This window comes from Gallus gallus, chromosome 1 (genome assembly GCF_016699485.2).
Source record: "Gallus gallus isolate bGalGal1 chromosome 1, bGalGal1.mat.broiler.GRCg7b, whole genome shotgun sequence".
NCBI lineage: Eukaryota > Metazoa > Chordata > Aves > Galliformes > Phasianidae > Gallus > Gallus gallus.
This window is the reverse complement of record NC_052532.1, coordinates 34,538,655-34,563,288: the sequence shown is the minus strand read 5'-3', so window position 1 is coordinate 34,563,288 and position 24,634 is coordinate 34,538,655. Positions and strand designations below refer to the sequence as shown.

Below are 24,634 nucleotides of genomic sequence, written 5' to 3'. Positions count from 1 at the left end.
TTAAGCACTGGAATAGGCTCCCCAGGGAGGTGGTTAAGTCACCGTCCCTGGATGTGTTTAAGAGCCGTTTGGATGTGGTGCTCAGAGATATGATTTAGCAGAGGGCTGTTAGAGTTAGGGTACTATGGTTAGGCTGCGGTTGGACTTGATGATCTTTGAGGTCCTTTCCAACCTGAGTAATTCTATGATTCTATGATTCTTGGTGCAGCACTAATTAGTTTTCAGTCTTGCCAGGAAGTATACACAACTATCAATAAATTAAACAAACTCTCTGCTTTAGTTTTCCTGGGGAGTTTGGTATTGGTTGAGGTTTTTTTTTTTTTTTTTTTTTGGTTGTTGCTTTTAGTTTTCATCTTCCTGTATTGTTAGTCTTATGGCACTTTCAGGGAAACCTCATATCAAACCCATGTTAGACAAGCTGTGATATGACAACCAAATGTCTGTTCTCACCCTGGTTAAAGCACTGAAGCAGAGTAAATTCAAGGAAAGTGCAAAGAGCTTGAAAAGAAAAACACAACCATCTGTGCTGTTTATTTATCTGACGAAATCTTTTACTTCTGTTTTGAGGCAACGTTTTCCTTGCTTATCTTTCCACAATGGTTGTTAAGGGAGGGTCTCATAAGCTTTCTGGAACGTCATCAACCAGCATGGTGCCCAACCCTGCTGTGCCTTGGCATTCCTCTGTAAAACACTGACCGAGTGCTGGAGCCCCTTCTGAGCTCAGTCCTGACCCTACCTTAATCATCAGACTGGGCTGGAGGCTTCCGATATCCCCTCTAATTGAAAGGATTCTGTGATTCAGAGACACCAGAGAGAAATTCAATGTTATGGAGATGGCTCCAGACCAGGAGTGGTCAGAGAGGTCAGACCCTGCTTCCCGCTAAGGATGGCATTAGTGGCTGGCACACGTGAGTGGTTGCAGCACTTGGAACATGGCTTGTATCAAGCCATTATACAACTAGAGAGCACTCGTGCTGTCATTTCATCAGCCAAGATATGATTTGAAGCAGTATTTTGAACCTGAAGTGAAATAAACTGTATCACTAAGAGCATGATTTTGGCTATGTGTCTGCACACACTTTCTGGCAGCATTGACGTGTCAATCAGAGGCCATACCATTGGCCTATACAATTGTCTTGCATAGGTCTGCTTGCCCAATGTAAGAGAGAAGCAAAGCAAGAAAAACTCAAAAAAACCCTAAGAACTTAAAAGCTACACATGGCACACACCTACAAAGAAGTCTCTGAATCCTTTTCTAGCAAATAACTGAACTCACAGAACTATTTTCACAGTACTAATTCTCTGAACATACAGAAAACCTCATTCTCCTAACAAGTTTAGTATCCATGTCCTACTTTTGAATGGCTGTCTCTTGCCTGTGTAACTAACATATATATGCTGGCATCACACAATTGCTTGTCTTCAAAATACCCTTCCTGCAGTGTCTTCCTGTAGGAGCTGTGTTTGTGTGTTCTTAGAAGGTTGCATTGTAACTCTTATACTGAGCACTGCTGGGACTGGATCTTACAGGGTTGACCATTGCCTAGTGAAAAAGAAGGCTGACAGGGCTCAAGGTGCCAGTGGTATTTCAGAAGATAGGACACGGATTTAGTCGAGGCCAAGTCTTTATTACTGCACTTTGGCCTTCACTGCAGAGATGCCAAGTCTTGTTAACAGCTCTCACAGCCTTGCAGTTGAGTTGAGATTCTGGTGGCAGTTAATTAATCTATCCCCCATCATGCTGAGACCATTAGGATGATGTAAAAATGGGGCCACCTCTCATACAGTACTGGAAGTACCAAACAGTAGGTAAGTAAGTGATTGCTGTAATGTGAAATAAAGCTAGGAAGGAGATCTGCCTAGTGCTTGTAGAAATGAGGACAAACTTTTTTTCCCCACCATATCATTATGTCAAATTACCTCCACAGGTAACTTTGTACAAGGACTCTGATGGAGAAGACTTTGGGTTCAGTGTCTCAGATGGTTTACTGGAAAAAGGAGTGTATGTTAAAAACATTCGGCCAGCTGGCCCTGGTGATCTGGGTGGCTTAAAACCATATGACAGACTTCTACAGGTAAAGTTTTTGTCACCACTCAGGTTTATTGTGAATGGACAGGACATAAAAAGTCCATTTTGTAAAAAGTTTGGTAACCAGACTGCATGGTGTTTGGCTATCATCTGACTACACAGATGTGTGGGCACAAAACTGCGTAAAACTGTTAGCACTCAATTGGAACAGCTTTATTATCCATGAGGGCTGCTCTGAAAGTAATGCTTCCTATTTTGTTATGTTGGTCCATGACATGAGAGATGGATATTGGTGGTACAGAAGTAGAGGCTGAACCTTCCTGCCAATATTGCTACATTTTGTTGCTGTGTGACAGATGGCAGCAGAGGGGCAGTCTGACACAATAGCGTCTGACATGGCAGTGCGGATGGAACAGAGGTGTGAAACTGAATTCCTCCATGTGGAAAAAATGGCACCCATTGACATTCATCAACACTTGCTGAATGTTTATAGAGAGCAAACAGTGGATGTGAGCATAGATAGGCAGTGGGTAGTGTGTTTCAGCAGTGGTGACAGCAACATGAAAGGCAAGCCACATTCTGAATGGCCATGCACAACTGTCACACCATGAAATGAAGAGTGTCTTGATGAGCTCATCTGCACAAATCAGTGGATTGTGACCAGAGAACTGTGTACAGAGCTGAGTATTGGCTTCAGTCCATTGGAAACTATGGTGGCATTGTTGGGATATCAGAAACTTTGCGCCAAGTGGGTCCCATGAATGCTCACAGAGGAACAGTAAGAGCACTGTATGTGAGTTTGTCAGGGCCTATTGAGCCAACATAGAGCTGAAGGTGATGGTTTCCTGAATCGCATCATTACTGGGGACAAGATGTGATGGCATCCCTCCAAGTTGGACTCATAAAAGGCAGTCCATGGAGTGGTAACATGAATTCTCCATCAAAGAAAACGTTCAAGAGTTAGTGGGTAAAGTGATGGGTCTTTTGGGATTGGAAAGGAGTGATCCTTCTGGATTTCTTGGATCCCAGACAAACCACCGACTCTGACTACTCCATCGCGACACTGACTGAGCTGAAGGCTCCAACTTCCAGTCAGGCCAGAGAAGAACCTTTCTCTTGCAGTACAATAACACCAGGCCCCATGCCAGTTTGAAGACCATGGAGCACATTGCTAGTCTTGGCTGGACTGTCCTACCACACTCACCAGATTTGGTACCTTCTGATTTCCATCTGTGTGGGCTGAAGAAAGATGGATTGCGTGGGCAACCTTTTCCTAGTAGCAATGCTGCCATAACCGCTATGAAACAGTGGATCACTTCTACTGGTACAGACTTTTACAAGCGTGGCATGCAGGCTCTTGTTCATCACTGGCAAAAACACACAGCTAATGGTGGTGACTACACAACAATGTTTTGTAGCTGAGAATCTGCTCAATCAAATAGTGTTACTGGACTCTTCATATCTGCTGTAGTTTCCATGGAAATAAGTAGGAGGCATTACTTTCAGAGCAAACGCTCTGTGTTGCTTATTGTATTTTCAGTGAGGAGTAGTGTTGTTATTTTGTGTATCTACTGAGAAAGGATGCGGGGGAAATGGGAAAAAGGGGAAAAAAGATCTTAATTCTCTGTGCTGTGCACCAAATAAATTCCTTAGAGCACTGGGCAGGAAAATGCAGCAGCTCACGGTGATTTGAGCTTTTATGCAGTAGAACCAAGGGCAGGTTTTCTCTGTAAAGTTGCATTTATAGAAACAAATTATTTATTTCAGAACTTGAAATAAATCATAAGAACAGGAAAAATGCAGTTGTTTACTGGAAAGTTAGAATTTCCTGAGACGTTTCCAGACAGATCTGTAATTTTTGCTGTTCTTGTTACAGACTCTAAAATTGTTTCTGTGCTTAACCCAAGTTGCTGATTGCCAGAGCTCTAATAGTAGAAGACTCACTGAGCACCACATCTATGCAGTGCCAAGTTGGACTGGGAGGAAAAAACTTATTTTTTTGGTCAGCTAGTCTATTAAAATGTTTTTGTATTAATACCAGAGAAAACCTGAATTGAAATTTTAGATGTGGGCTGTGGCACTTCATTCAGTGAGTACTGTGAAAGCCGTGAAAGTGAGAAAAATGATGTGCTGTTAAGTATCATTTGTGGAGCAGACATTGTAAGCATTGACAACCACTATCACTAGGGTAAATAAGCCCGCTTCAGTCTCATTCTGTTAAAGAGAGAGTAGAAAACTTCACCTGTGCCCTCAGGTCAGATGCAATGGTTAAGTAGTCCTGTACTGGGCTGTTCTCTACCAGGAGTATTTAAATCAACCTTCATAGTCTCGTGGATGAAACCTGTTTGTCTTGTGGTCTCCTTTTTCTTAAAACCCTACCTAAAATCAATCTTCTAATCGCTCAGGTAAACCACGTCCGTACCAGGGACTTTGACTGCTGTCTGGTTGTGCCCCTGATCGCAGAATCTGGCAATAAGCTGGAACTGGTCATCAGCAGAAACCCACTGGCATCTCAGAAAGGAAGCTCAGACCAACAGCCTTCAGCAAGCGGGGAATGGAGCGATCAGAATAATGCCTTTCTTCAACAGACCGAGCATGGTAACATGAATACAGAGACACGGGATCCCACAAACACATTATAGCAGAAAATCATTTTAGTGGGACATTTGGTAACGAAAGACAATTATGGTGCTAAATCCCTTTAGGATTTCTCTGAGGATAAGCTCAGACAAAACATAGCACTAAAAAGCACAGGAGGTCAGTCTGTCCGTCTCAAGGCTTATATTACTTAATTCATGATCACTTTTTTAGAGGTTTAATTCTTTGTTAAGTCATTCCACTCTAAACAATCTACCATTAGCAACGGTACGTAAGGGCCTTTTTTTTTTTCTTTTTTTCTTTTTTCCCAAAACAGGAAACTGGGGAGATGTTTATACAATGGTATAAACGAAACGGTCCTTTCCCTTCAGCAGCAGCAGCTGTGTGAGGGGAAAAGCGCAGAGTTAACTCCTAACAGTGGGCATCCAGGTTACATGATCTTTAAAAGCATTTTACCAGGAAGTCAGTGTCAGGTGGCTGAGGAAGAATGCTGTGCTGCAGCCCATGCTCTCGTTAGCTGCCCTAGCGCTGTCATTCTGGGGACCTGCGTTCTCCTGGCAAGCCGGGGACACTCTGTAGACAAAGCACGGGTTAGATGTTGTAACAGAATGCTTGTAGGAAGCTGCAGCATGTGGTGAACACTGCTCCCCAACAACCGTGATAACATTTTATTAGATCATATGTTATTATTCCCTATGCAGTGAAATACTTAACGACGGGCCTTGCAACCTGCAGGGCTTTTTAAGTAGAGACTTTTTTTTAGTAGGATTAAAAACCTCTGAAGGAGGATTACAGACAAAAGTAAAACCGAAACGCATTCAGACAAATTAGGAAGGTTTTAAAAGAAAATTGATTTTTTAAAACAATAGCAGTGGAAGATTGATACAAAAGTTCTTTAAGGATCCATAAACCTGTCAACTTCTACTGTTCTACGTGAGCTTTTTAAGCCAAACGATTTCTTGAGGGGACCAGTGTCCCATTTAAAATGCTTTGTTCAGCCTTCTTTATGATAAACATCCCCCTACAACACGTTTTTAGAATTTAAAACTGTAAATATATTTTACAAACATCACAGATTCTCTCCACTCCCCTCAAGCAATAAAATACTGCCAGTTGCTTTATATGCCCACCAGCAGCTGCTTTGGTTTATTCCAGTATTCAAGTTGTTCTTGGTAATTATTGTTCTTGGTGAATATAAAGATACTGGGTTTGTACATTTGTAGAGTCACCACATCCAAGCAATCACCCTACGGAGCTGTTTCTGGTCATTTAAAACTGTTATCTGTATCCCTATTGCTGTTTCCAATCCATGAACGAGCTCACCTGCTCCGCACACACAACTGTCTCATCTATATTGCAGCACTGCCACAAAAGGCCAGAGGAACATTCAATGCTGAATCATGTAAAAAAAAAAAAGTCCATGAGTCACTTAAATACGTATTTTTATTTGTAACAAATAAGTATTAAACTGTAAAGTATTTTTGTACAAATTTAATACTTTAATAGCATGATATTTATCGTCTATGTATGTTTTTTTGAAATTCAAACTGTTGCAAATATTTGTATGGAAAAAAACTGTATAAATTGAAATAAACTGTGATTTAAGGGCGTTAAAAAGGTAGTATTGGTCTACTTTGTTTCTTCCTGACATGACATGAGAAACAAATACAAAGAGTAATAAGCAAACCCTCCACATTGTAGTACAATCTGTCTTTAGTTTGAGTAAACGTTCAGCTTATTTAATCGCATCAATTGCAATTGACTGAGTCATGCAGTTCCACACAACAGAAGTGGCAGTGTTATTTGGGTTCTGACTTGGAATGTTACTTCCATTTCCAAGACCGCTCGCAGATGGAAAGCAACAGCAGCAGGTTTTGCATTGCTCTCAACTACCCAAGTGGGAAAAAGTAGCCGTGTCACTGATTGCACCTTTTGTTTCTCATTTTAACAAGATTAAAATTCATAAACCATCAAAGCTTAATGCCCATAGTTCTGTCACGTTAGAGAAATGTGAATTCCTGCTTGCAAACTGTCATTTTTGGGCTGAAAAGCAAATCGCAGCTTTTGGCACAACCATAGATTCTAATCAGTACTGCAGCTTTAGGAGATACAGATAAACCCAAGAGCAGTGGCCGGAGCGCTCAAACAAAAGAATGCCCGTCTATTATTCAAGTGAACTTCTGGATCCTGAAAGTTCCTTCTTCAGGAAAATAAAGACAGCACTGATTTCTGATGACTGACACCAAGGAATCTTCTACTAAGCACAGATCACTGAAAATATAAAAGGCTCACTTTAAAATGCAGTGTTCCCAAGAGAAAATGCAATTACAGGAAGGCTTTTGAAAGTCATCTGCATACCCAGCTTCTCCTTCCCAGAAACCTTAAACAAAACAGATGTACTCATGAAGAGGACAGTTCATTGTACGTCAGCTTTTGAAAAGCTTCCTGGGAGTTACTTGCTCCAAAGTTAGGCTCCTGAGTCTGGCAGTCCCAAGTGGGGAGTCTTTTCCTAATGGCTGTCAAAGCAAGAAACACATCATCAGAGTTTGAACCAGAACTAAAATACAGTAACCAAAAACAGCTTCAAAAAAGGAAAGGTCTACACCCATGACAGCTCCCAGAAATTAGACACAGGAAGATTAAAAAACCCGAGCAGCATATATTTTACCCATTGAAACACTTGACAATTTGAAATGTACCTACTTCGGTGATGGCACTGTATATAAATGTATCACAGCAGGTCAGCTCCCAACAGCTGACTTCTGTGCAGAAAGAATAAAGCTACCCAACAGATCATTGCAGTCAGCAACACGATCTATAAACTGACTGCTATTAGATGATAACTTCTTTTTCCCCATTAGCCACATATTACTCTGCCCATGTTGAAAACTATAAATAGTGAAACCATCGTAACAGTATCCAGGCTACTTGCAGCGGTGAAAGAGAATGCAAGAGTTTGGTTTAAGCTTTCCAATATTTGAATTTCAAATACTTTAAAAAGGAAGGAGATACTTACATTCTCAGAATCCTCTGCGTGACTTTGTTGTCTTTTATATGGACTTATCTGCTGCAAATGACCCGTGTGCTCTTTATTGAGATCTGCTGACCCTTCTTGCTGAATCCTGTCAGTTCCAGGTTGGGATGGGTCAGGAACATCTCGAGTTAAAGAAACAGGCTGAGTCCCACGCTCTTGACCTGGCCAGCTCTTTGTCAGAGGAGATGATGTTTGTGTCAGACAGCTGTTTGTATTTGCAATTGCCTCTCTCAAAAACCTCTGTAAGCGAGTTTTTCTGGGAAAGTTATTGTTAGTGACTGCTTTCCTGAGGTGCATCTCTTCAGCAATAACGTAGACACGGCAGCGTCCTCTGGTCACGGCTGTGTACACGTGCTGCCAGTGCTGACGGCCTGGGTTGCCAACCACATAGACAACCGTTTTTTCCTCAGAACCCTGAAATGCATTTAAGAATGCCTTAGCAAATGAACGTCTCCAGTAAGGAATAAAAAAATAAAAAAAAAAACAACAGGGAACTTGGAGATACTTATCCTGCATTCAAAGAATTTCAGTTGCTTTGAGACTTTCAAGTGAAAATAAAGTGCCTTGTCAAGACAAAAAGCACGAGAAAGTTTTACCACCTGAGAGCTTTGCTTTGCTTCGTTTTCTTACCTGAAATGTGTGAATAGTTCTGGCCCATGCATGTTTTATGTGACAGAGCTTCTTCAGAGCCTTATAGTTCACAGTGTATGTGGAGCCATATGTGCTGCTGATGGTCAATAAGCGCTGCTTATTAATTTCTACATCCTACAGAAATAGCATAAGAACACTCAGTGGTAAGTCTGTATTATCAGTTTGGTCACAGAATCACAGATTGGGTTGAAAAGGACCACAATGATCATCGAGTTTCAACCCCCCTGCTATGTGCAGGGTCGCCAACCACCAGACCAGGCTGCCCAGAGCCACATCCAGCCTGGCCTTGAATGCCTCCAGGGATGGGGCATCCACACCTCCTTGGGCAACCTGTTCCAGTGCGTCACCACCCTCTGCGTGAAAAACTTCCTCCTGATATCTAACCTAAACCTCCCTTGTCTCAGTTTAAAACCATTCCCCCTTGTCCTATCACTGTCCACCCTTGTAAACAGCCATTCCCTCTCCTCTTTATATGCTCCCTTCAAGTATTGGAAGGCCACAATGAGGTCTCCCCAGAGCCTTCTCTTCTCCAAGCTAAACAATCCCAGTTCCCTCAATCTTTCTTCATAGGTGAGGTGCTCCAGCCCTCTGATCATCTTGATCAACTTCTGTACCTGTGTGTGTGTCTATAGTCTGTGTTTCTCCAAAACTAAGGTAGCTGCAATGTCAACCAAATGGAATAGTTTCAGAAGACACTAAGCCCAAGAGATCACTATCTTCCACTGACCACGTTCAAGGAAAATGCTTGCACTGTACAGGGCCTACCCTCAGTCCTGTTTAGTGCAAAAAAAATCCAATAAATGAAGTTTTAATACCCAGAAAACTAAGATTATCCCAGGACAATAAGAAATGTTACCAGTAAGCCCACTTAACCATTTGCTACCACAAACGGAGCCAAGCTTGCTCTCTTCCACCAATCCTGCACAGTCCTTGCTTCCCATGCACAAATACTAATGGATCTTTTGCAGAGTCAACTCAACTCACTAAACCCAGGAGAAAAATACATGGGTTCTGTGTTGGAGTGTTTATTTGGCAGCTTAGTTTTCTGCTGGGGAGAACTCAAGCAGCAACATTAGCCTTATTCTTTACCTAAGACTGTGTCTACCTACATGAGAAAGACTGCATTTCATTTACAATGCATTCACAATGTGTATTTATGGAATTTAGGACAAGAAATGAACTTGCAGCGCTGAACAAGAGAAACCAACTGAAAAACATTTTACAAAAATGACAGACACATTTGCAATCCATTGCAAGTCTGCCTCTTTCTTGTAAGAGGGTAGAATTTCACAACAGTTTATCAGAACAACCAGGTATCTATTATAGACTAAACTTTTCAAGTGAAAATTGCACTGTTCTGGGGGACTCAAAAAGGACTGGGTCGGTTACCATTATTTATTTGCACACATTCATGCAGCAACAACTTACACGTGTTATGAAAAATATATCTCCATTGCACAGTCGTTTGCCCTCCTCAGTATTCTCTGTACTGAGGGTGGTTTCTCCATTTCTGCATTTATGCTGCTCAGGATCCCGTCCAATACCAGGGTCTGGTAAGAGATCCTTCAGGTACATATTTCTCGTGCAGGAAATCTTGTCATCAACTTGAAATAAAAGCCGTCTTTTATGGTCTCTAGGCCAGAGAAAGAAAAAGTGAGATGTATTTACTACATATGCATTTATCATCAGTCAGTATTTCTACTCTTTCCACTCTGTGTACCTGAGCCAGAATTAAAATCTTACTTATATCCAAAACCGTGAAGATCACTCACATCTAAAAGGTGTTTCTCAAACTTCTTTCAAACAAACAAACACCAAAATGCTGCTCTCAAACACATTTCAGAATTGATTTAGAAATAACACAATGGGAAAAATAATGAACCTTTTCTTCAGCGTTCTTTTTATGTCAATTTTATCTACTTAGCAATAACTCAAAATCTTGGAATTCATTGACAATTTAAATGAAAGGCAAACAATGCATCTTCTCCCTTTTCAAAATCCAGGATGAAAATTAAAAGACCTATCAAAGAAATATAATGACCTCTACCATAAATAATCAGCTCCAGATGCAAACAAAAATGTTTAAAGTGTTTCAGAATTTCCTTCTAGGTTGTGACCTGTTGTGACACAAAAACAAAGTGAGATTCTGCAAAGTGAAAACTGCCAAGCAGTGGCTTACCTGGTTAAATGGTTTGAATAGTGCTGGCAGCAAAGTTCATTTATTAGATCGCAATCTTGCCTACCATGCAAAACAAGAACATGGAAAAATCATGATGTACTTAAAGGATAGGAAACATGAAACAATTACATGCAATGCCACATTAACGTTGTAATTAAAAAGCCATGGAGAAAGTCCATCTCAGCTGTAATGATCTTCCAACATCAACTGAAAACAATCATTGATTCAGAGTTTGAAGATAAAGTAGTAACGGTATGGTTTTTTCCAAATATAGGAAGTGATGTCTTTTAATGCATACCTACATTAGCAAGATTTAATGTTGAGATAAAACTGAACTAGAACTAAAGCCTAGGTAAAATATTTTTGGTGATGGGTGTATTATAACTAGCCAGAAGATTTGCTCATTTTATATATTTGCTTTTTAGAGGCCTGGAATTTTAACTTTTAAATGCAGATTAAGTACTTAAAAATATATTATAGAAGAACCATTAATAATAGTCTCCTACTTGCATGCAGACTGGAGAGATAAAACCGATTTCAGAGTTATTTGATGTTGACAACAAACAGGTGAAGCGGCTGAAATGCTCACATCAGTTTATTTGCACACTGCCAACCTGCAAATAGTGTTTTTAATTGCTGAGAAAAGGTACTTCATGAACAAAAACAAAAGAACACTGCCTGGTTGCCAGCATCACAGCCAGGGTCTCATAGGATCCACTGCAAAACGTCACTGCTTATGTCCGTCCTTGTGACAAATGTAAAAGCAAAAAGCGTGGTGTAAAGCAACGTGAAGCTTATAGGAAAACCTAGCAGCTCTCCATGAAGAGATTGGGAGCAACCAGAAGCTCAAGAAAAGACACTCGGTTAACAGTTTCTGTGACATTGCCACCAGTCTTTCCAGCTCAACACATTCAGCTATTTCTAGATTGTGGCTGCTAGCAAGGATTTTTCAGTGTTTGCCTATGTGCCCTTTTACCTTCTGAAAGCAATGAACTGTGACTGTGTGGCATCCTGCAATCCTGGTCCTTCTTTAAGTAAAGCCTTTATGGCAGCTTGCAAATCTGAGTTAGAAGACATAAAAGATAAAGATGAAGAACAAATAATTTAAGAAAGAAAAACATAATTCAGTTTGAAATTGCCTTTGCTCATTTCTTGTTTCAGCTCCATTTCTACTTGTTTGAATGCACAATGTTTAAATTGTATTTACATGCACATACACACACATACATATCTTCTCCTCAAAAAGCATCATGCAGTTATTCCACTACGAAAATGGGAGACAAGCGTAACACGAGATAAATTCTTACATCTCTATTAAGTAGCTGCATAGATGGAACTTCATGCAAAATAAGGTTTTTATACATACATAAGAGAGGTGTGGATAGAACATCTTAAAGCCCGAGCACTATCGATGTCACTTTCACAGAAGAAATGTATGTTTAGTACTCTGTTAGCTGAGTAAGTGACGAGAGCAAGATGAGGTGATAAGATTCTCACTCTGTTTGTTTTTCCAAATTGCAAACTGAAGATTTTTTTATGTGTATAAAGTGGAGGGCCTTCAACCCACCCACCCAATAAGGGTCAGTGGTGGAAGCTGTATCACACCCAATTTGAAACCCCACTGGTGAGCTGGAGCTCTACAGCACATCCTTTGCACCTATGAGTTTTGCCGTGTGCACTTACAGAAGGCAAAATTCAAAGTATGAATCTAGCATTTACACCATGCACAAAGCTAAACAAGACTAAAATCTCCCAAAGACGTTAATTCCAGTCTAACAGTCTATGTTTTACCAAAGGGAAAGTCAAGATCACAAACGGAATGTACACACGTACTATCAGCACCCCCATTAGAAGGCAAAGCAATAAAAATGAATTTCTTCTCAGGGCTTGGCATTGCCAGCTCTTTATTCCAACCAGAAAATTTCAGCACCTCATCAAATTCAGGAAGCTTCCGGAGAGAGATTCTGGACCACAGAAAGGAGGGAAAACAGAAAAGAAATATTATTTCTGGTTAAAGTATTCCACTGGCCTGAAGTTCATCATATACAAGTTTTTGCTCATATGCCATACAATACATACTGACATGCAATAAAATCTTAATACATGCAGCACATGTGGGTATATATACTCATTTTGAATAAGAAACTGTAACAGAAGCAGTGCTTACAGATTCTTGAGGCACTTGAGTGCAGGTAGAAGATCAGGCCTACTACAAGTCTCTCACACCCATAAGGAAATCCTACCTTGTTGCATTATCTACAATGAGTTGTGATTCAGCTCTGTGATTAGTTCGCAGTTCCACAGAAAGGCCTTTTGATTTTAGACTATTAAAGATATCAGCTAGCATGTTGCCAGGGTCTATGCTTGGTAGCTGCCTAGTATCACCTAAACAGAATGTGAATTAGTATCTGTGAGGAGCAACAACAGAACATCTACAAAATCAACAAACAAGCAAAAACAAACAGAAAAAAAGCCACGGTATTGGAAAGAAACAACCAGAGAAGTACCCAAATACTCAACCCTCAACATAGTATGACACTTCGGAATTGCAAGTGTCCTCAGTACAATCCATGTGAAATGAATCCAAGAGCCTAAAGTCCAGGGAATCAGACTATGGTGTAATTGAAACCTTGCATTTTCCCCATTCAGCAATGCCATAGGAACACATGCAAATTGCTTTGATTATGACCATGGTCACATCTTGTCCAGACACATTTTGAAAGTTACCTATTGAAGAAAATTGTCATTTTATACTTGTTTTCCTTCTGAATCAAAACAAATTGATGCCAGTGTTAAGGACCGTACGGAACTACTCTCCTAATATCTGATTCATACTATCTTCTTTAAACTCTTTACATTCTTTACAATTCTTGCACCCAGTTGCAAGGTGTGATAAGGCACCACATGGAAGTCATAATACTTTCAGAATCAGAGAAAACACTGCTAAACAGATAACAGATCCTTTCATACTGACAGTTGAGTTGGAAAACTCTTGGAGTCTGATAGTTCTAACTTGACTCCATGCATGAGCAGAAATAGCCAAGGAGAGAACAATGTAACCTTCTGGGCTTTTAAAGAGCCAGTGAGATTAGTTGTAGCTCTGATGTTTGTAATATATTTTGTACATCATTAAATATTGTCTATTGCTAATTGTTTATTTTTTCCACTTACCTAGAATAATAAGTTTGGCAAGCTGAGCATGCTCGCATAAGATTTTTAAAACTAAACTAAGAATGTGTACAGACACCAAGCTTCCTTCATCCACAATCAGAACTGTCACAGTAGAAAACTTCCATGGCACTTCTTTTTCAGTCTGCCTCCATGATTTAAAACTATAGATGATCTAGAAACAAATCGAAATAAATCATGCTCTGGCACTAATCAGCTGTGAACTGTCTTATAAAGATAGCCATAGTGTGGTATATTCTAATCTTACATTTAGAGCTATTATCTTCAGTTCTGAAATGAACTTTTTGGTACCTGTTATGACACTGGACAACGGAGACTTGAATTTACTAACAAACAGTTGGCTTTCTAAAAACTAAAAATAAAGTTTTACAATACATATCTGTAGGTAGGAAAACAGTGTAAAGAAAATTCATCTCATCATCCAACCCCAGGCTACTCATCTCCTCACATATGTGCAGGCATTAGTAGGATTGCTATGCAATTGGGAAACAGCTTTGCCAGCTAAGGAGGTATTTCTGTTCTTACATCTGAAACAGACTATCAAACCGTATGAAAAAACAAGGAGCTAAAAAGACCAGATATCCTAGAGAGGCACATATTTGGTATGTATAAAAGTGAAAAAAGTTACAGCAAACAATGTATTCCAAATGCCTGATTTGTGGTTCCCCAAAATGTTACACTGATTTTCAGATGCTGGCCAGCTGTACCTAAGCATTATCGCTAATAGCTCTTAAGGAAACTTCAGTAAGAAGTTTTCTTCCAAAACAAGAATCAACAGCGTCAATAGGTCTTTTGTGACACCATTAAAAAAGAGAAAAAGATCCTCACCTGGTGCAGAGTGTATGCAGGAAGATTGGTTTTCTCACTCAAAAGGCTTGCTGCCCTCCCTGTGGGTGCAGTGAATAGAACATTCAAGGGATTTTTTGTGCAAGTGTTCTCTGACTCCCAGTGACGATCAAAAGTATCCCACTCCTCAGACACATCCAGGTCTTCTTCAAAGTCCTTAGAAGCAGCTTCCACTTCTTTTTCTATCTGCTTTAAGTGCCGAAAAAGGCAGCTAACAATTGTACTCTTCCCACAGCCTCCTTTCCCACTAATGATTGTGACAGGATTAGAACAAATCTTTTCTATAGCAATCACCTGATCTGGGTCTACCTCTGCTTTACTTTGGGTACCAGATGTAGATGCCACTTCCCTTTCAGGGAACTGATTTTCACAGTGATGATTGTGAGGGTTATCTTCCTTCAGATGTTCCACTTCTTGAGCCTGGATACCATTCGTTTTACTGTCTACAACTTCTCTTGACATCTCAGAAGCAGTAAGTATCTTTCTCGCATCAACATCTAGTTGCCACGAGCATTTTGACAGAAGATCACCTATATACATCGCAATGTCTTTTTCAGATTTGTAAAGATGAGGCAGAAACACCAGTGTCTTCTCCCTAATCACTATATTCTCATCTTTCAGAAATTCCAGAGATTGCCAAGCACTCTCGATGGACATATCTTCAGATACAAAACGGGTTAATTCATCCTGATTCTCGTAAGTGTGCCCCATTTCTCTGCAGTGTTTCTTGAGTTTATTATACAGAATCAAAGCATTCTTCTGCAAGTCAGGAATCTTCCAGAGGAGGTGTTCACACTGACGGAAGGCATCCCACGTTGCCTCACAGTAAGAAAGTTTCAGTTCCCTGTAAGTAATCTTCTCCCCCAAAAGAATCAAAGCAAACATTTATTTCAGTTATATTATTTTCATTCTTGTTGATTAACATTCCTCTGAGTACATGAAATTTGCAAAATAGTCAAAGTAGGCATCAGTAAAGCCTTTTGGTGGAACGGATGTGACACACTGAAATAGACTGGATAGGTTGCTGAGCCTCTGAAACGGGAGGTTTCTAGAGACAAGTCACAACAGATGCCAGTAAAAGCACTGTGGGGCTGAAGCAGAGATGAACTAGTCACATTTCTTAACTATTCAGCTTTAGTTCACATCTAAAGTAGATGAGCAGTAAGGCGAGGTGCAGCAGCAAAGTTACACAGCAAGTGTAGTTGGTGTCAGTAAAGGAAACAAAGGAGGTAAGAGGTGACCAAAAGTCCCATAATATTAAAAAAGAAGAAAAGTACTAGACCACATGACCTCTTACGGCATAACTTACCTATCTTGCTACGAAACCATGGCCTTGTTCTATGCATTAAGAACAGAAAAACTCCACTTGCTGGTATAAACTTGGAAAGCAGATTTGTGAATTTTAAATTGTTCTTATTTTAAAAGTTCTTGCTTTCGGCCCGATCACCTCGAGTATTTAATTTTCTATTTCTTATTGGAAAGACCAAACAAACATTGCAACATAGCCAATTTTAAAATCTTTTCAGATTGATTAACCACAAAGCAACTGAAAAACAACAACAAAACTGCTCAAACTGAGCACAGTAAATCATGCAGCTCAAAATGAACTGAGCTTACCTCCCAGAAATGCCCAGCTAATAAACTGAATGTCATCAAAAGGGTACTGTATTCTAAGGAAGATGAAATGTAACAAACACTGCATTTTTTACCCTTCTTAACATTACTTACCCTGCTGAATCCAAGCTTCCATGGCTCGTTTTTTAATATCTCATCCAACTTTGTTAGTATCTCATCTTCAAAATGGACCGTCTCACCATCCGTATCTGCACTTTCAGTCTTTCTTTGCCAGCACACCGTATCCAAAAGAGAGCAAAAATGGCGCGGCAGAAGAGTAGGCAAGAATTCCAGTATCATCGGGTAAGTCAGGGCTACCAACACTGCCTTCCCTGCAACTGTAGGCACCATAAACCAGAAATTTGAAGCAATATGCAAAAATATTTGCAAAGATAATTTAAACTGACTCTGGCTTTTATCCTTCTGCCTCCCATATATCCAAAGCATCTCTAATTTCTTGCAGTTTCTCACTCTTTGTAAGCCTCTTCAGATTCTTTTTTAAGTCTTTTTTTCTCTCAACTGCCTTTGGAAAAAAAGTGAACAGATAAAAACTGCAGCTCAATGTACTCGTTTGGAAAATGTACATCATGTATTTGGTTTAAACTGCATGCTCAATGGCATCTTGTAGAAAGTCAGTTCAGACCTCATTGGGCAATCTCCATACATGTGTACAGAAAAATGTTTAAAATCCAGAACAAGAAAGCAGGCTTCTAAATCTGTAATACCAGATAAGCACAGAAACTTAGAAAAGCCAGTGGGGAACAGTTTTCTCAATGACACCAAACTTAAGTTATCACTTCATGGCTTGAAGAAAGAACTACAATGGTTGCAACACAACCTATGGGGTGGGGCAGTAGTTGTGTCTGTTGCCCAAATATAGAGAAACAATAAAGCTTAATTTGTAGCAAAATAATTTAAGTTGGATATAAGGGAAAAATCTGCCAGCTGCAAAAACAGAGAACAGCATACTTATGATCACTGTGCAATCTTTTTCACAGAGTAAGTACCAACATATTAAACAATCAGAAGTGATCCATGTATCCCATGACAACTCATGCAGAGTTCTAGATCAGAGTTCTGTGACCAGAAAGTAGATCAGAGCTCCAATCAGTACACAGGCCAGTCTCTTCGAGGTCACGGAAACATGCAAAGTCTGTTAGCAGTGCTAAGAACTTGTCTACCATCACAAAAGCAGAATAAAAAGTCCACAGAATTGTGAAAATTTTCCTCTCCTTACATACATGATTTGGAGGAAAGTCAGCTCAGGTCTAACAGAAGCTATGGAGTCTCCTATCCGACATGACCCAACCTTCAAAACTGTAACCTCCAACTTGCGGTCCAGTAACCAAGTAAGCAGTGGAAGACTTAATTTACAGTCTGGTCCCACACACTGAATGCCTGTTAGTGGTTTGAGAATTTTATGTATGCAGCCAGAACACTTAAGTTGAATCACAGCATCAGTGGGGACAGAATGGATGCCTGCTTCAAAAGCATGCTACTGATTCAGTCACTAACACTCATACACTCACAACATTGTTCCCACCAGGATTCTCAGTAGGCCTGAAATGTCTCCATGTGAAGACACTCCAGTGTTTCCTCACTTTGCAGCCCAGCCACATCAGCCAGCTGATGAGAAGAGTTCAAATTCATCCATTAGTTCAAATTCATCCATTCATCCTTATAAAACCCTCAAAATATCACATGATATACCTACCTGATTTCCAAACATAGTAGGAGATATTAAAATCCTTAGTGTCTCCTTGTTTCTTCCCTGTCGATAAGTGTGAAACTTGGAATTGTTTTAGTTTTTCTTCAAGATTTCCAAAACTTAGTGTAGACTTTGCGGGAAGCCAAGCAAAAAACAACTTCTTAAAATACTCTGGAACTCCACATTCCTTGAGAAAGAGTGAGAAGATTTCTCGGTTGTTGTCTTCTATATCAGTCCGAAGAAAATAGGATGGATATCCTTGCACAAAGTACTTTGAACCCCCTTTTTTAACTTTAACATTAACCGTCCACCAAGGGCCAACTAATGGAAAACGTCCAACTACTTCATACTCCTTTTTGGAGCTCTCTTGTATAACGGCTGAAACATTAAGAAGAAAAATAAACCCACTGTTAATGCTAGTTGTAAAAAAAAAAAAGTTTACTTTAGTTGGAAGAATTTTGTTTATCATTGAATGTCTTGACTCGGAAGGGACCTCAAAGAATATCTACTTCTAACACCCTGCTGCGGGCAGGGTTGCCACCCACTAAATCAGCCACTAGATCAGGCTGTCCAGGAGGATTATTTTTATCTTTTGTACAGTAAATTACAGTAATAAAAGGAGAGAAGCACAGGTTTTCATAAAATTCCTAATGTCAGTCTTGTTGGTAGTATTTAAAAACAGAGGTACAACCAACCTTAGAAACAAGTACTAAAATGCCCTCTTTAGGTGTGAGGACAGCAAAATTAAGTGTAAGAATATTTTTCTAATCAATTAAAGATGTTAACATACAGTTTAACATATAGCTTATACCATATATGCCAAGATAGCTTGAAATTCTGGACAAGTTTGTCACAAAGCACTGTATAGCAACAGAACTAGATGGAATGGCCTCAAGTTGTACCAGGGGAGATTCAGGTTAGAAGTTAGGAAATACTTCTTCTCCAAAAGAGTGGTCAGGTGCTGGAATGGGCTGCCCAGGGAGGTGGTGGAGTCACCGACCCTGGAGGTGTTCAAGGAACATTTAGATGTTGTACTGAGGGACGTGGTTTAGTGTGAAATACCGGCGCTAGGTGGATGGTTGGACTGGGCGATCTTGGAGATCTTTTCTAACCTTGGTAATTCTATGTCTCTATGGTTCTACTTATCATGGTGCCTGCATGGTCTTTGCATGTATTTGTACGTCAAACACTTCCTGCACGTGAAACAACCAAAATGCATGCAACCACCAGCTTAAAACAACTGTGGTACTCTGCACCACCTGGTGAGCTCCTCCTTCCACCCTCACTCCCTCGGCCTGTGTGTGGTGACCCAGCACTGTCACCAGAACACAGCCAGCACCGACATCCAGCAGGAGCTCTTCCTCGCTCAGCTGCAGCATCAGATCTCGACTCTATGACAACTTTTCCATTTATTTCCCCCCCCCCCTGCTTCTCGGAAGAATTTAGCAACATTTCAAACAATTTAGGGATAAAAAATGTCTGATGGGAAGGAGCTGCTCTGATGTCCACCTGTGTGAGGAGCAGACCTAAGGGCGGTTGGTGGCCTTTAAGGGTCCGTTTTGAGTCAAAGGATTCCATCATCACTTTTCCATGTCATTACGGTAATTACTTAATTGGCTGTTACGTGCAGCACAGGCCCACACGAGCACAGATGGCACTCCACCCCCTTCTACTTGCGCGAGATCCACTGCTTGCTTTGCACTACTTTCGCTTTCCTTAGTATGAAATCACAAATGGGGAAGGACAGTGAGCCCGGATGGGATATCTTTCAGATTCTATATTACAGATAACAATAACGACAAAGTCCGGCCCAAGCAGCAGGGCTGCCTGCGCTGGCTCCCCACCGCCGCCATGCCTGAGCAGGGCCCGCCGCTCCGTCGCCCAGCACTCCGGGCCGGGTCCCGGGGCAGCGCAGAGGACCGGGCCCGGCAGCCCCGCGCTCCCGCTCCCGCTTCCCCTCACCGGCTCGGCGCGGGGGCAGGGCGGCCGTCAGATCTCTCCCGGAAGCCTCCAGCAGCGCGGCCTCCGCCAAGTGCGGCTCCTCCTCGACCTCTTCGTCTTCTTCGTCCTCCGAGCCCTCGGCCGCCCGCCGCGGCGGCAGCAGCACGCCCCACAGCTCCGCCGCTGCCCCGCGCCCCGTGCCGGCCATGTCGCGCCGCGGGGAAGAACGGGGCGGGGACTGCGGGCGGCGCGGGGTGTGCGTCCCCGCTCCCCTCCCTGCGGCGGTGGAACTCACGGAGCCGCCGGGTCTTCACCTGGGATCTCCACTGTATCCGATACATTTCACTTCGCTGCACCCCCCTCCCCCCACAGTATAATGTTTTCCGTGAGATCCTCGCTTAAAGCCACCTGCACGTACCCGTGTGGCGGCCCAGGTTGTATGGCGGCTCAGGCTTCGCTTTCATTTTTAAAGCAGATCGTTGTGCTCTCTGAAGCTCTGCTGAAGAGAAGCTCCATGGCTCCTTGCATGGCAGAGGAAAATCCCGAGCCATAACACGTTCACCATCGATCTAACAGAACCACGGAGTCACAGGGACCTCAAGAGACCATCGAGTCCAACCCCCTGCTAAAGCACGGTCCCTACAGTCGGTCACACAGGTATGCACCCTGCTGACACCCACAGGAAATCCTCCTATTCCTGGCTGGAAGCAGCTGTTGTATGATGTTCTAAACAAATTATCACAGGTTAGTAGTTAATATGTTTATTTGTGCTAGGTTATTATGTAGCACACCTTCTTAAAGAAGAGCCCCATGGTCTCACTTCTGCCTACTCACCTCTTTCAGTGAATAGGTGTTTTCATTGAAGGGTTAAATTGAGTTTGCTTAATACAGTGGTTTGAAACCAGCACAACCAGCCAACAAACCCCTCGCTGCCTTCCTCCGTACAAAATGGAGAGACCTTCAGCTCCACCACACACCGCCCCTCTGTGGTTCTCTGCCTCTTCCCCATTTCTGGAAACACTGCCTATGTTACTGTGCCAGGTACTGTCTAAGAAAAGAAAGAGATCTGTAAACACAATGCAAGATTTTGAAAACCAGCAGCAAGTTGTGCAAAAGTTGTCTTGAAAATAGCCCTTTCCGATTCCTGTCCAAGTCAATTTCAAACAATAGCATTCTTTTTCCAACCTGAATTCACAGGTAATGAAATTACGTCATTACGTGGCAGACTGAGAACAAGCGACCTATGGAACGGGGTCAGAAGAAGGGACAATGACATTCAAGTTCATTTAAAAAACTCTAAGCACTAGCTCGGGGAAGTGCTTAGCAGTGTTATGCAGTGATACATCGGTCCTGGTGGTTTAAAATACTTCTTTCCTGTGAAAAAACATTCCGCTCTGTGTTTGTGGAAGTGAAACTGCGTGTCTGAGTGCCCAGACTAATGGAAATGCCATTACCCAGCTTTGGATATGTCAGCCTTGATTTTGGAAACTGTAAGTGTTTGCTGCTCAGGTGAAATAAGATCAATTTTCTAAAGCACCGAGAATTAAAGGATTTTTTGGAGAATCTGGGACAAAATGACTTTGTTCATCTACATGGTGAAGCCAAGCTTAAGGTTCACATCTGCTTGGTTCTCATTCCTCCCCTTACTCAGTACTGCTACCCGTGCAGTAAGAGACAGAAACTAAAGTAAACCCTTTATTTTATGAACTCAATGGTATAAGAAGGATTTCACTCCAGAAAGTCATAGTATAAGACTGAAAAAATATAAAAATAGATGAGCAGTTGTATAGATGTAGACATTTACAACATGTATGTGCGTTTGGCAATAAAAACCAGGTGAACATTAGACCAGGAAATTCAGTCAAAAATTACTCTGTCATGAAGGTTTTAAATCATAGTTTGAAAAATACTTTGAAATCTTAGATCAGCTTTGGGTCTGGCTTTCCCTCCATCATGTCTCACTTTAAATTCTACTCCAAAAGCCAAGAATGTATAGTAAAAGGAAGGCACGCTTTGACAGCCCTATGATTTTACCTCCTAATGCACTGTAATATCACTGCCATGATAATTCATGACTCTCAGAGCATAATCTGACATGACACTAAAGAGGTTATTACTCTTCCGTCCATGGGGAAAGATCTATTTATAAATTTGAACTCAATATTGCTGCATTCAGCAGGAAAAAATCCAAAGCCCCAAAAAGGAAACAGCCACAATGAACAAGGAGAGACCATTGCGTTGCCCCTTTCTACTTCATGTCTTGACATGTCAGTAGCAAGTTCTCCCTTAATCAAAAGAATGTACATATAAATCCTCATCCTTTAAGTAGGTAAGTGAAATTCCACTCTGAAAATGATTTTCAGAACATTCTGGTAGATGCCATTTATACCATTTATATAGAAGCATAGAATGGCTTAGGTTGGAGAGGAGTCCAACCCCCCTGCCATAGTCTGGGTTGCCAGTCGCTGGATCAGGCTGTCCAGGGCCCCATCCAACCTGGCTTTGAATGCCTCCAGAGAAGGGGCATCCATTAACCTCTCTGTGCAACCTGTTCCAGTGTGTCACCACCCTCTGAATAAGAAATTTATTCCTGACATCTAACCTAAATCTCTCCTCTTTTAGTTTGGAGCCATACCCCATGTCCTATCACTATCAGATTGAGTAAAAATTCAATCTTCCTCCTGCTTGAAGTTCTCAGGGAACCCCATCTCACCTTCAGATGCTAATTCCAAAAGGCTTCCCTTAGATTCTGTATTTTGTTTGCCAACCCAATCTGGAAACCCTCTAAGCAATCTGAGACATGATTAGGCACCTAACTCCAGGCAACTGAGTTGAGCCCTGGTACTTGATATAGCACCAGCTAAATCACTCACCAGAAGCCACTGACTATGTTGACTAATAGTCTGTGAAGGTCTGTCTGCCGCTCTGAGTTAGGTTTCTAAGGCTCTATTTAGCTGACAGAATGTGTACTGAATGTTTTTGTTAATGCTAGCATCTGGAATAAAGTGAGAAGGCTTCCTAAGTGTTTACCATCCAGGAGCATCTGCAAGACTTCACATGAAAGAATGCGCTGTGTGAAAGTAGGAGGGAGGAGGAGCAGAGAGAGGTTTGAACTTTCATTCCTCTTGGGATTGAAGGGTTTCTTATTTTCCCCAAGATTTTTTTCAGAATGCCATAGAGGAAAAATCCCTACAGCAATACTTTTTAGGAAGGGCAATTACAGACAGCGGAGCAGCTGCCTTTTGAGATGCTGATTCAAGTGCTCAACCGACACTGAGTCATCCATGCTTTTAGTAATGAGCTCCCTGGAAGACAACATGAATCCCAGAAGTTGTCAGCTACTATTCTCATGATCTAACTGTAGGGTGGTGATTTTGAGACACAGGACTCCCTTAAACAGATGCCAACATACAGGAGCTTCTGGAGGATGGCAGCTAGTGCGAAGTGGCTGTAAGCTTTCTGCAGATAAATTAAAGCTGCTAATTAACAGAGTTTCTCATGTGAATTCTCTTCACAGCTGGATAATATTTCTATAGATAAAGAAGGAAAGTGATAATGCCACAGACATTGTTCTTTTTCACAGACAAGGAAATTTAGAAGATGTCCAAAAAGTCCGTGGATGAGACATATTTGTCTCACAGGCTGTGTTATGAATTGAGGTAGCAGGGCTTGAGTCATATGTAACATCAGGGGAAAAAATAGGGCTGTTAAAATAATTTTGTATTACAGCATGCTTAATTATTATGTAGAAAAGAGGCTTTCAGAAAACTCGAGGACTGTAGGATTGATCCTGTTGCCCAGGGCAGATACAATGTTTTGACTTCAAAACATGCCAGCATAGGCCGTACCGTTAATAATAGTATTCAACTTTGCTTGGAGAATGTACTTGACTTGATCAGACGTTTAGGAAGAAAACAAGTTCTTTACATTTAATTCAAAGCGCTGGGATAGGACCACTCCTTATTAAAAGCTTGAAAACAATCTTCTCACTGTCCAGGACATGGATAAAGCCTTGATGCTGTGTGCAGAGCAAATGCTTTGAAATAGATACCTTAAAATCCTACTTCAAAAGATCTGTTCCTAAAAAGTAGAGGAGAAGCAAACATGGTTAGTAAAGTCATAAAGTCTACAGTCCATTTAGTCCTCCATATAATGCTCCATAAAGAAATCCCTTTCTAAAAGTTCAGCAATGACTATTTCTGTGCTTTAGCTTCTTTTCATAGCTTTGTGATGTCTCTCAGCATCTTCTCAGGGGCACGTGGGATTTAAAATAAAAGCCAGAATCACCACATCAAATAAAAGTTCATCTCATATTGTCTTGAATCTGAATCTCAGTGTCTATGTGTCTGCTTTTCAAGTGCTCAGGCCAGTAACATTTTAAGAATCTAATCTGTGTACTGTAAAGCCACATATCTTGTTCCTTGATATCAGGGCAGCCAGCCTGAATTTCCTTAAACTACAGTATCACAAAATTGCTTGATTTGGAAGGGACCTTTAAAGGTCATATAGTCCAACTCTTTACAATGAACAGGAGCAGCTACAGCTAGAGCAGGTTGCTCAGAGCCCTGTCCAGCCTGACCTTGAGTATCTCCAGGGATGGGGCTTTGTCAGCAGGGCGTAGGAACATGCTGGTGCTCCATCAAAATGTACAGCATGTTTGACAGCCAACGGCATTTTCTCTTGATCAGACACTAGAGATGAACTTGAGTCGAGGGTCTGTGGGTATTCAGTGGGACTGGTATTCTTGGTGGCTGTTAAACAATATGTTACTTTCGCCAGGTGTGTGCTGATGTCACAGACAACGCTGAGAGCCTTCTTGTGTGGTTTTGTCATCTCCTCTGTAGG

The 24,634-nt window shown here is 41.3% G+C and overlaps 2 protein-coding genes and 1 long non-coding RNA gene across 18 annotated transcripts in view; 2 read left to right on the top strand and 1 right to left on the bottom strand.

Annotated features, from left to right (window-relative positions):
* Positions 1 to 6,248, top strand: part of GRIP1 (glutamate receptor interacting protein 1) — a 307,109-nt gene extending 300,861 nt beyond the window's left edge. For 14 of the 15 annotated variants that reach the window (XM_040666870.2, XM_040666825.2, XM_040666832.2 and 11 more), the window contains 2 exons: positions 1,929 to 2,075; positions 4,435 to 6,248. In XM_040666870.2, the coding sequence (XP_040522804.1) occupies positions 1,929 to 2,075; positions 4,435 to 4,671 (384 nt within the window). In that variant the 3' untranslated portion in view covers positions 4,672 to 6,248. Of the gene's footprint in view, positions 1 to 1,928; positions 2,076 to 4,434 lie in introns of those variants that run through there. The other variant, XM_046903750.1, reaches the window with a different exon arrangement.
* Positions 6,053 to 20,020, bottom strand: HELB (DNA helicase B). Of its 2 annotated transcripts, XM_416077.8 has the most exons (13): positions 19,811 to 20,020; positions 17,855 to 18,226; positions 16,255 to 16,478; positions 14,509 to 15,381; positions 13,663 to 13,834; positions 12,735 to 12,876; positions 12,325 to 12,455; positions 11,468 to 11,552; positions 10,492 to 10,551; positions 9,741 to 9,945; positions 8,292 to 8,426; positions 7,644 to 8,075; positions 6,053 to 7,143 (listed from the first exon to the last, which is right to left on the bottom strand). In XM_416077.8, the coding sequence occupies exons 1-13, from the start codon at positions 19,995 to 19,997 to the stop codon at positions 7,054 to 7,056; spliced, it is 3,108 nt and encodes a 1,035-aa protein (XP_416077.4). In that variant the 5' UTR covers positions 19,998 to 20,020; the 3' UTR covers positions 6,053 to 7,053. The 2 variants fall into 2 exon arrangements, with proteins under 2 accessions (XP_416077.4, XP_040522820.1); XM_040666886.2 differs by lacking the exons at positions 12,325 to 12,455; positions 12,735 to 12,876.
* Positions 20,021 to 20,029: 9 nt separating this feature from the next.
* Positions 20,030 to 24,118, top strand: LOC121109157. Its single transcript, XR_005848030.2, has 2 exons — positions 20,030 to 20,830; positions 20,987 to 24,118. It is a non-coding gene; the product is annotated as an uncharacterized LOC121109157 (long non-coding RNA).
* Positions 24,119 to 24,634: the final 516 nt, after the last annotated feature.

Coding starts and splice junctions, on each gene's coding strand:
- HELB (XM_416077.8), bottom strand. CDS start 19,997: ATGGCCGGCACGGGGCGCGGGGCAGCGGCGGAGCTGTGGGGCGTGCTG. Junction 8,427..9,740: donor ATATATTTTTCATAACACGT/GTAAGTTGTTGC, acceptor CTATTTCTGTAG/GATGTAGAAATTAATAAGCA. Junction 8,076..8,291: donor GAACTATTCACACATTTCAG/GTAAGAAAACGA, acceptor AATGCATTTCAG/GGTTCTGAGGAAAAAACGGT.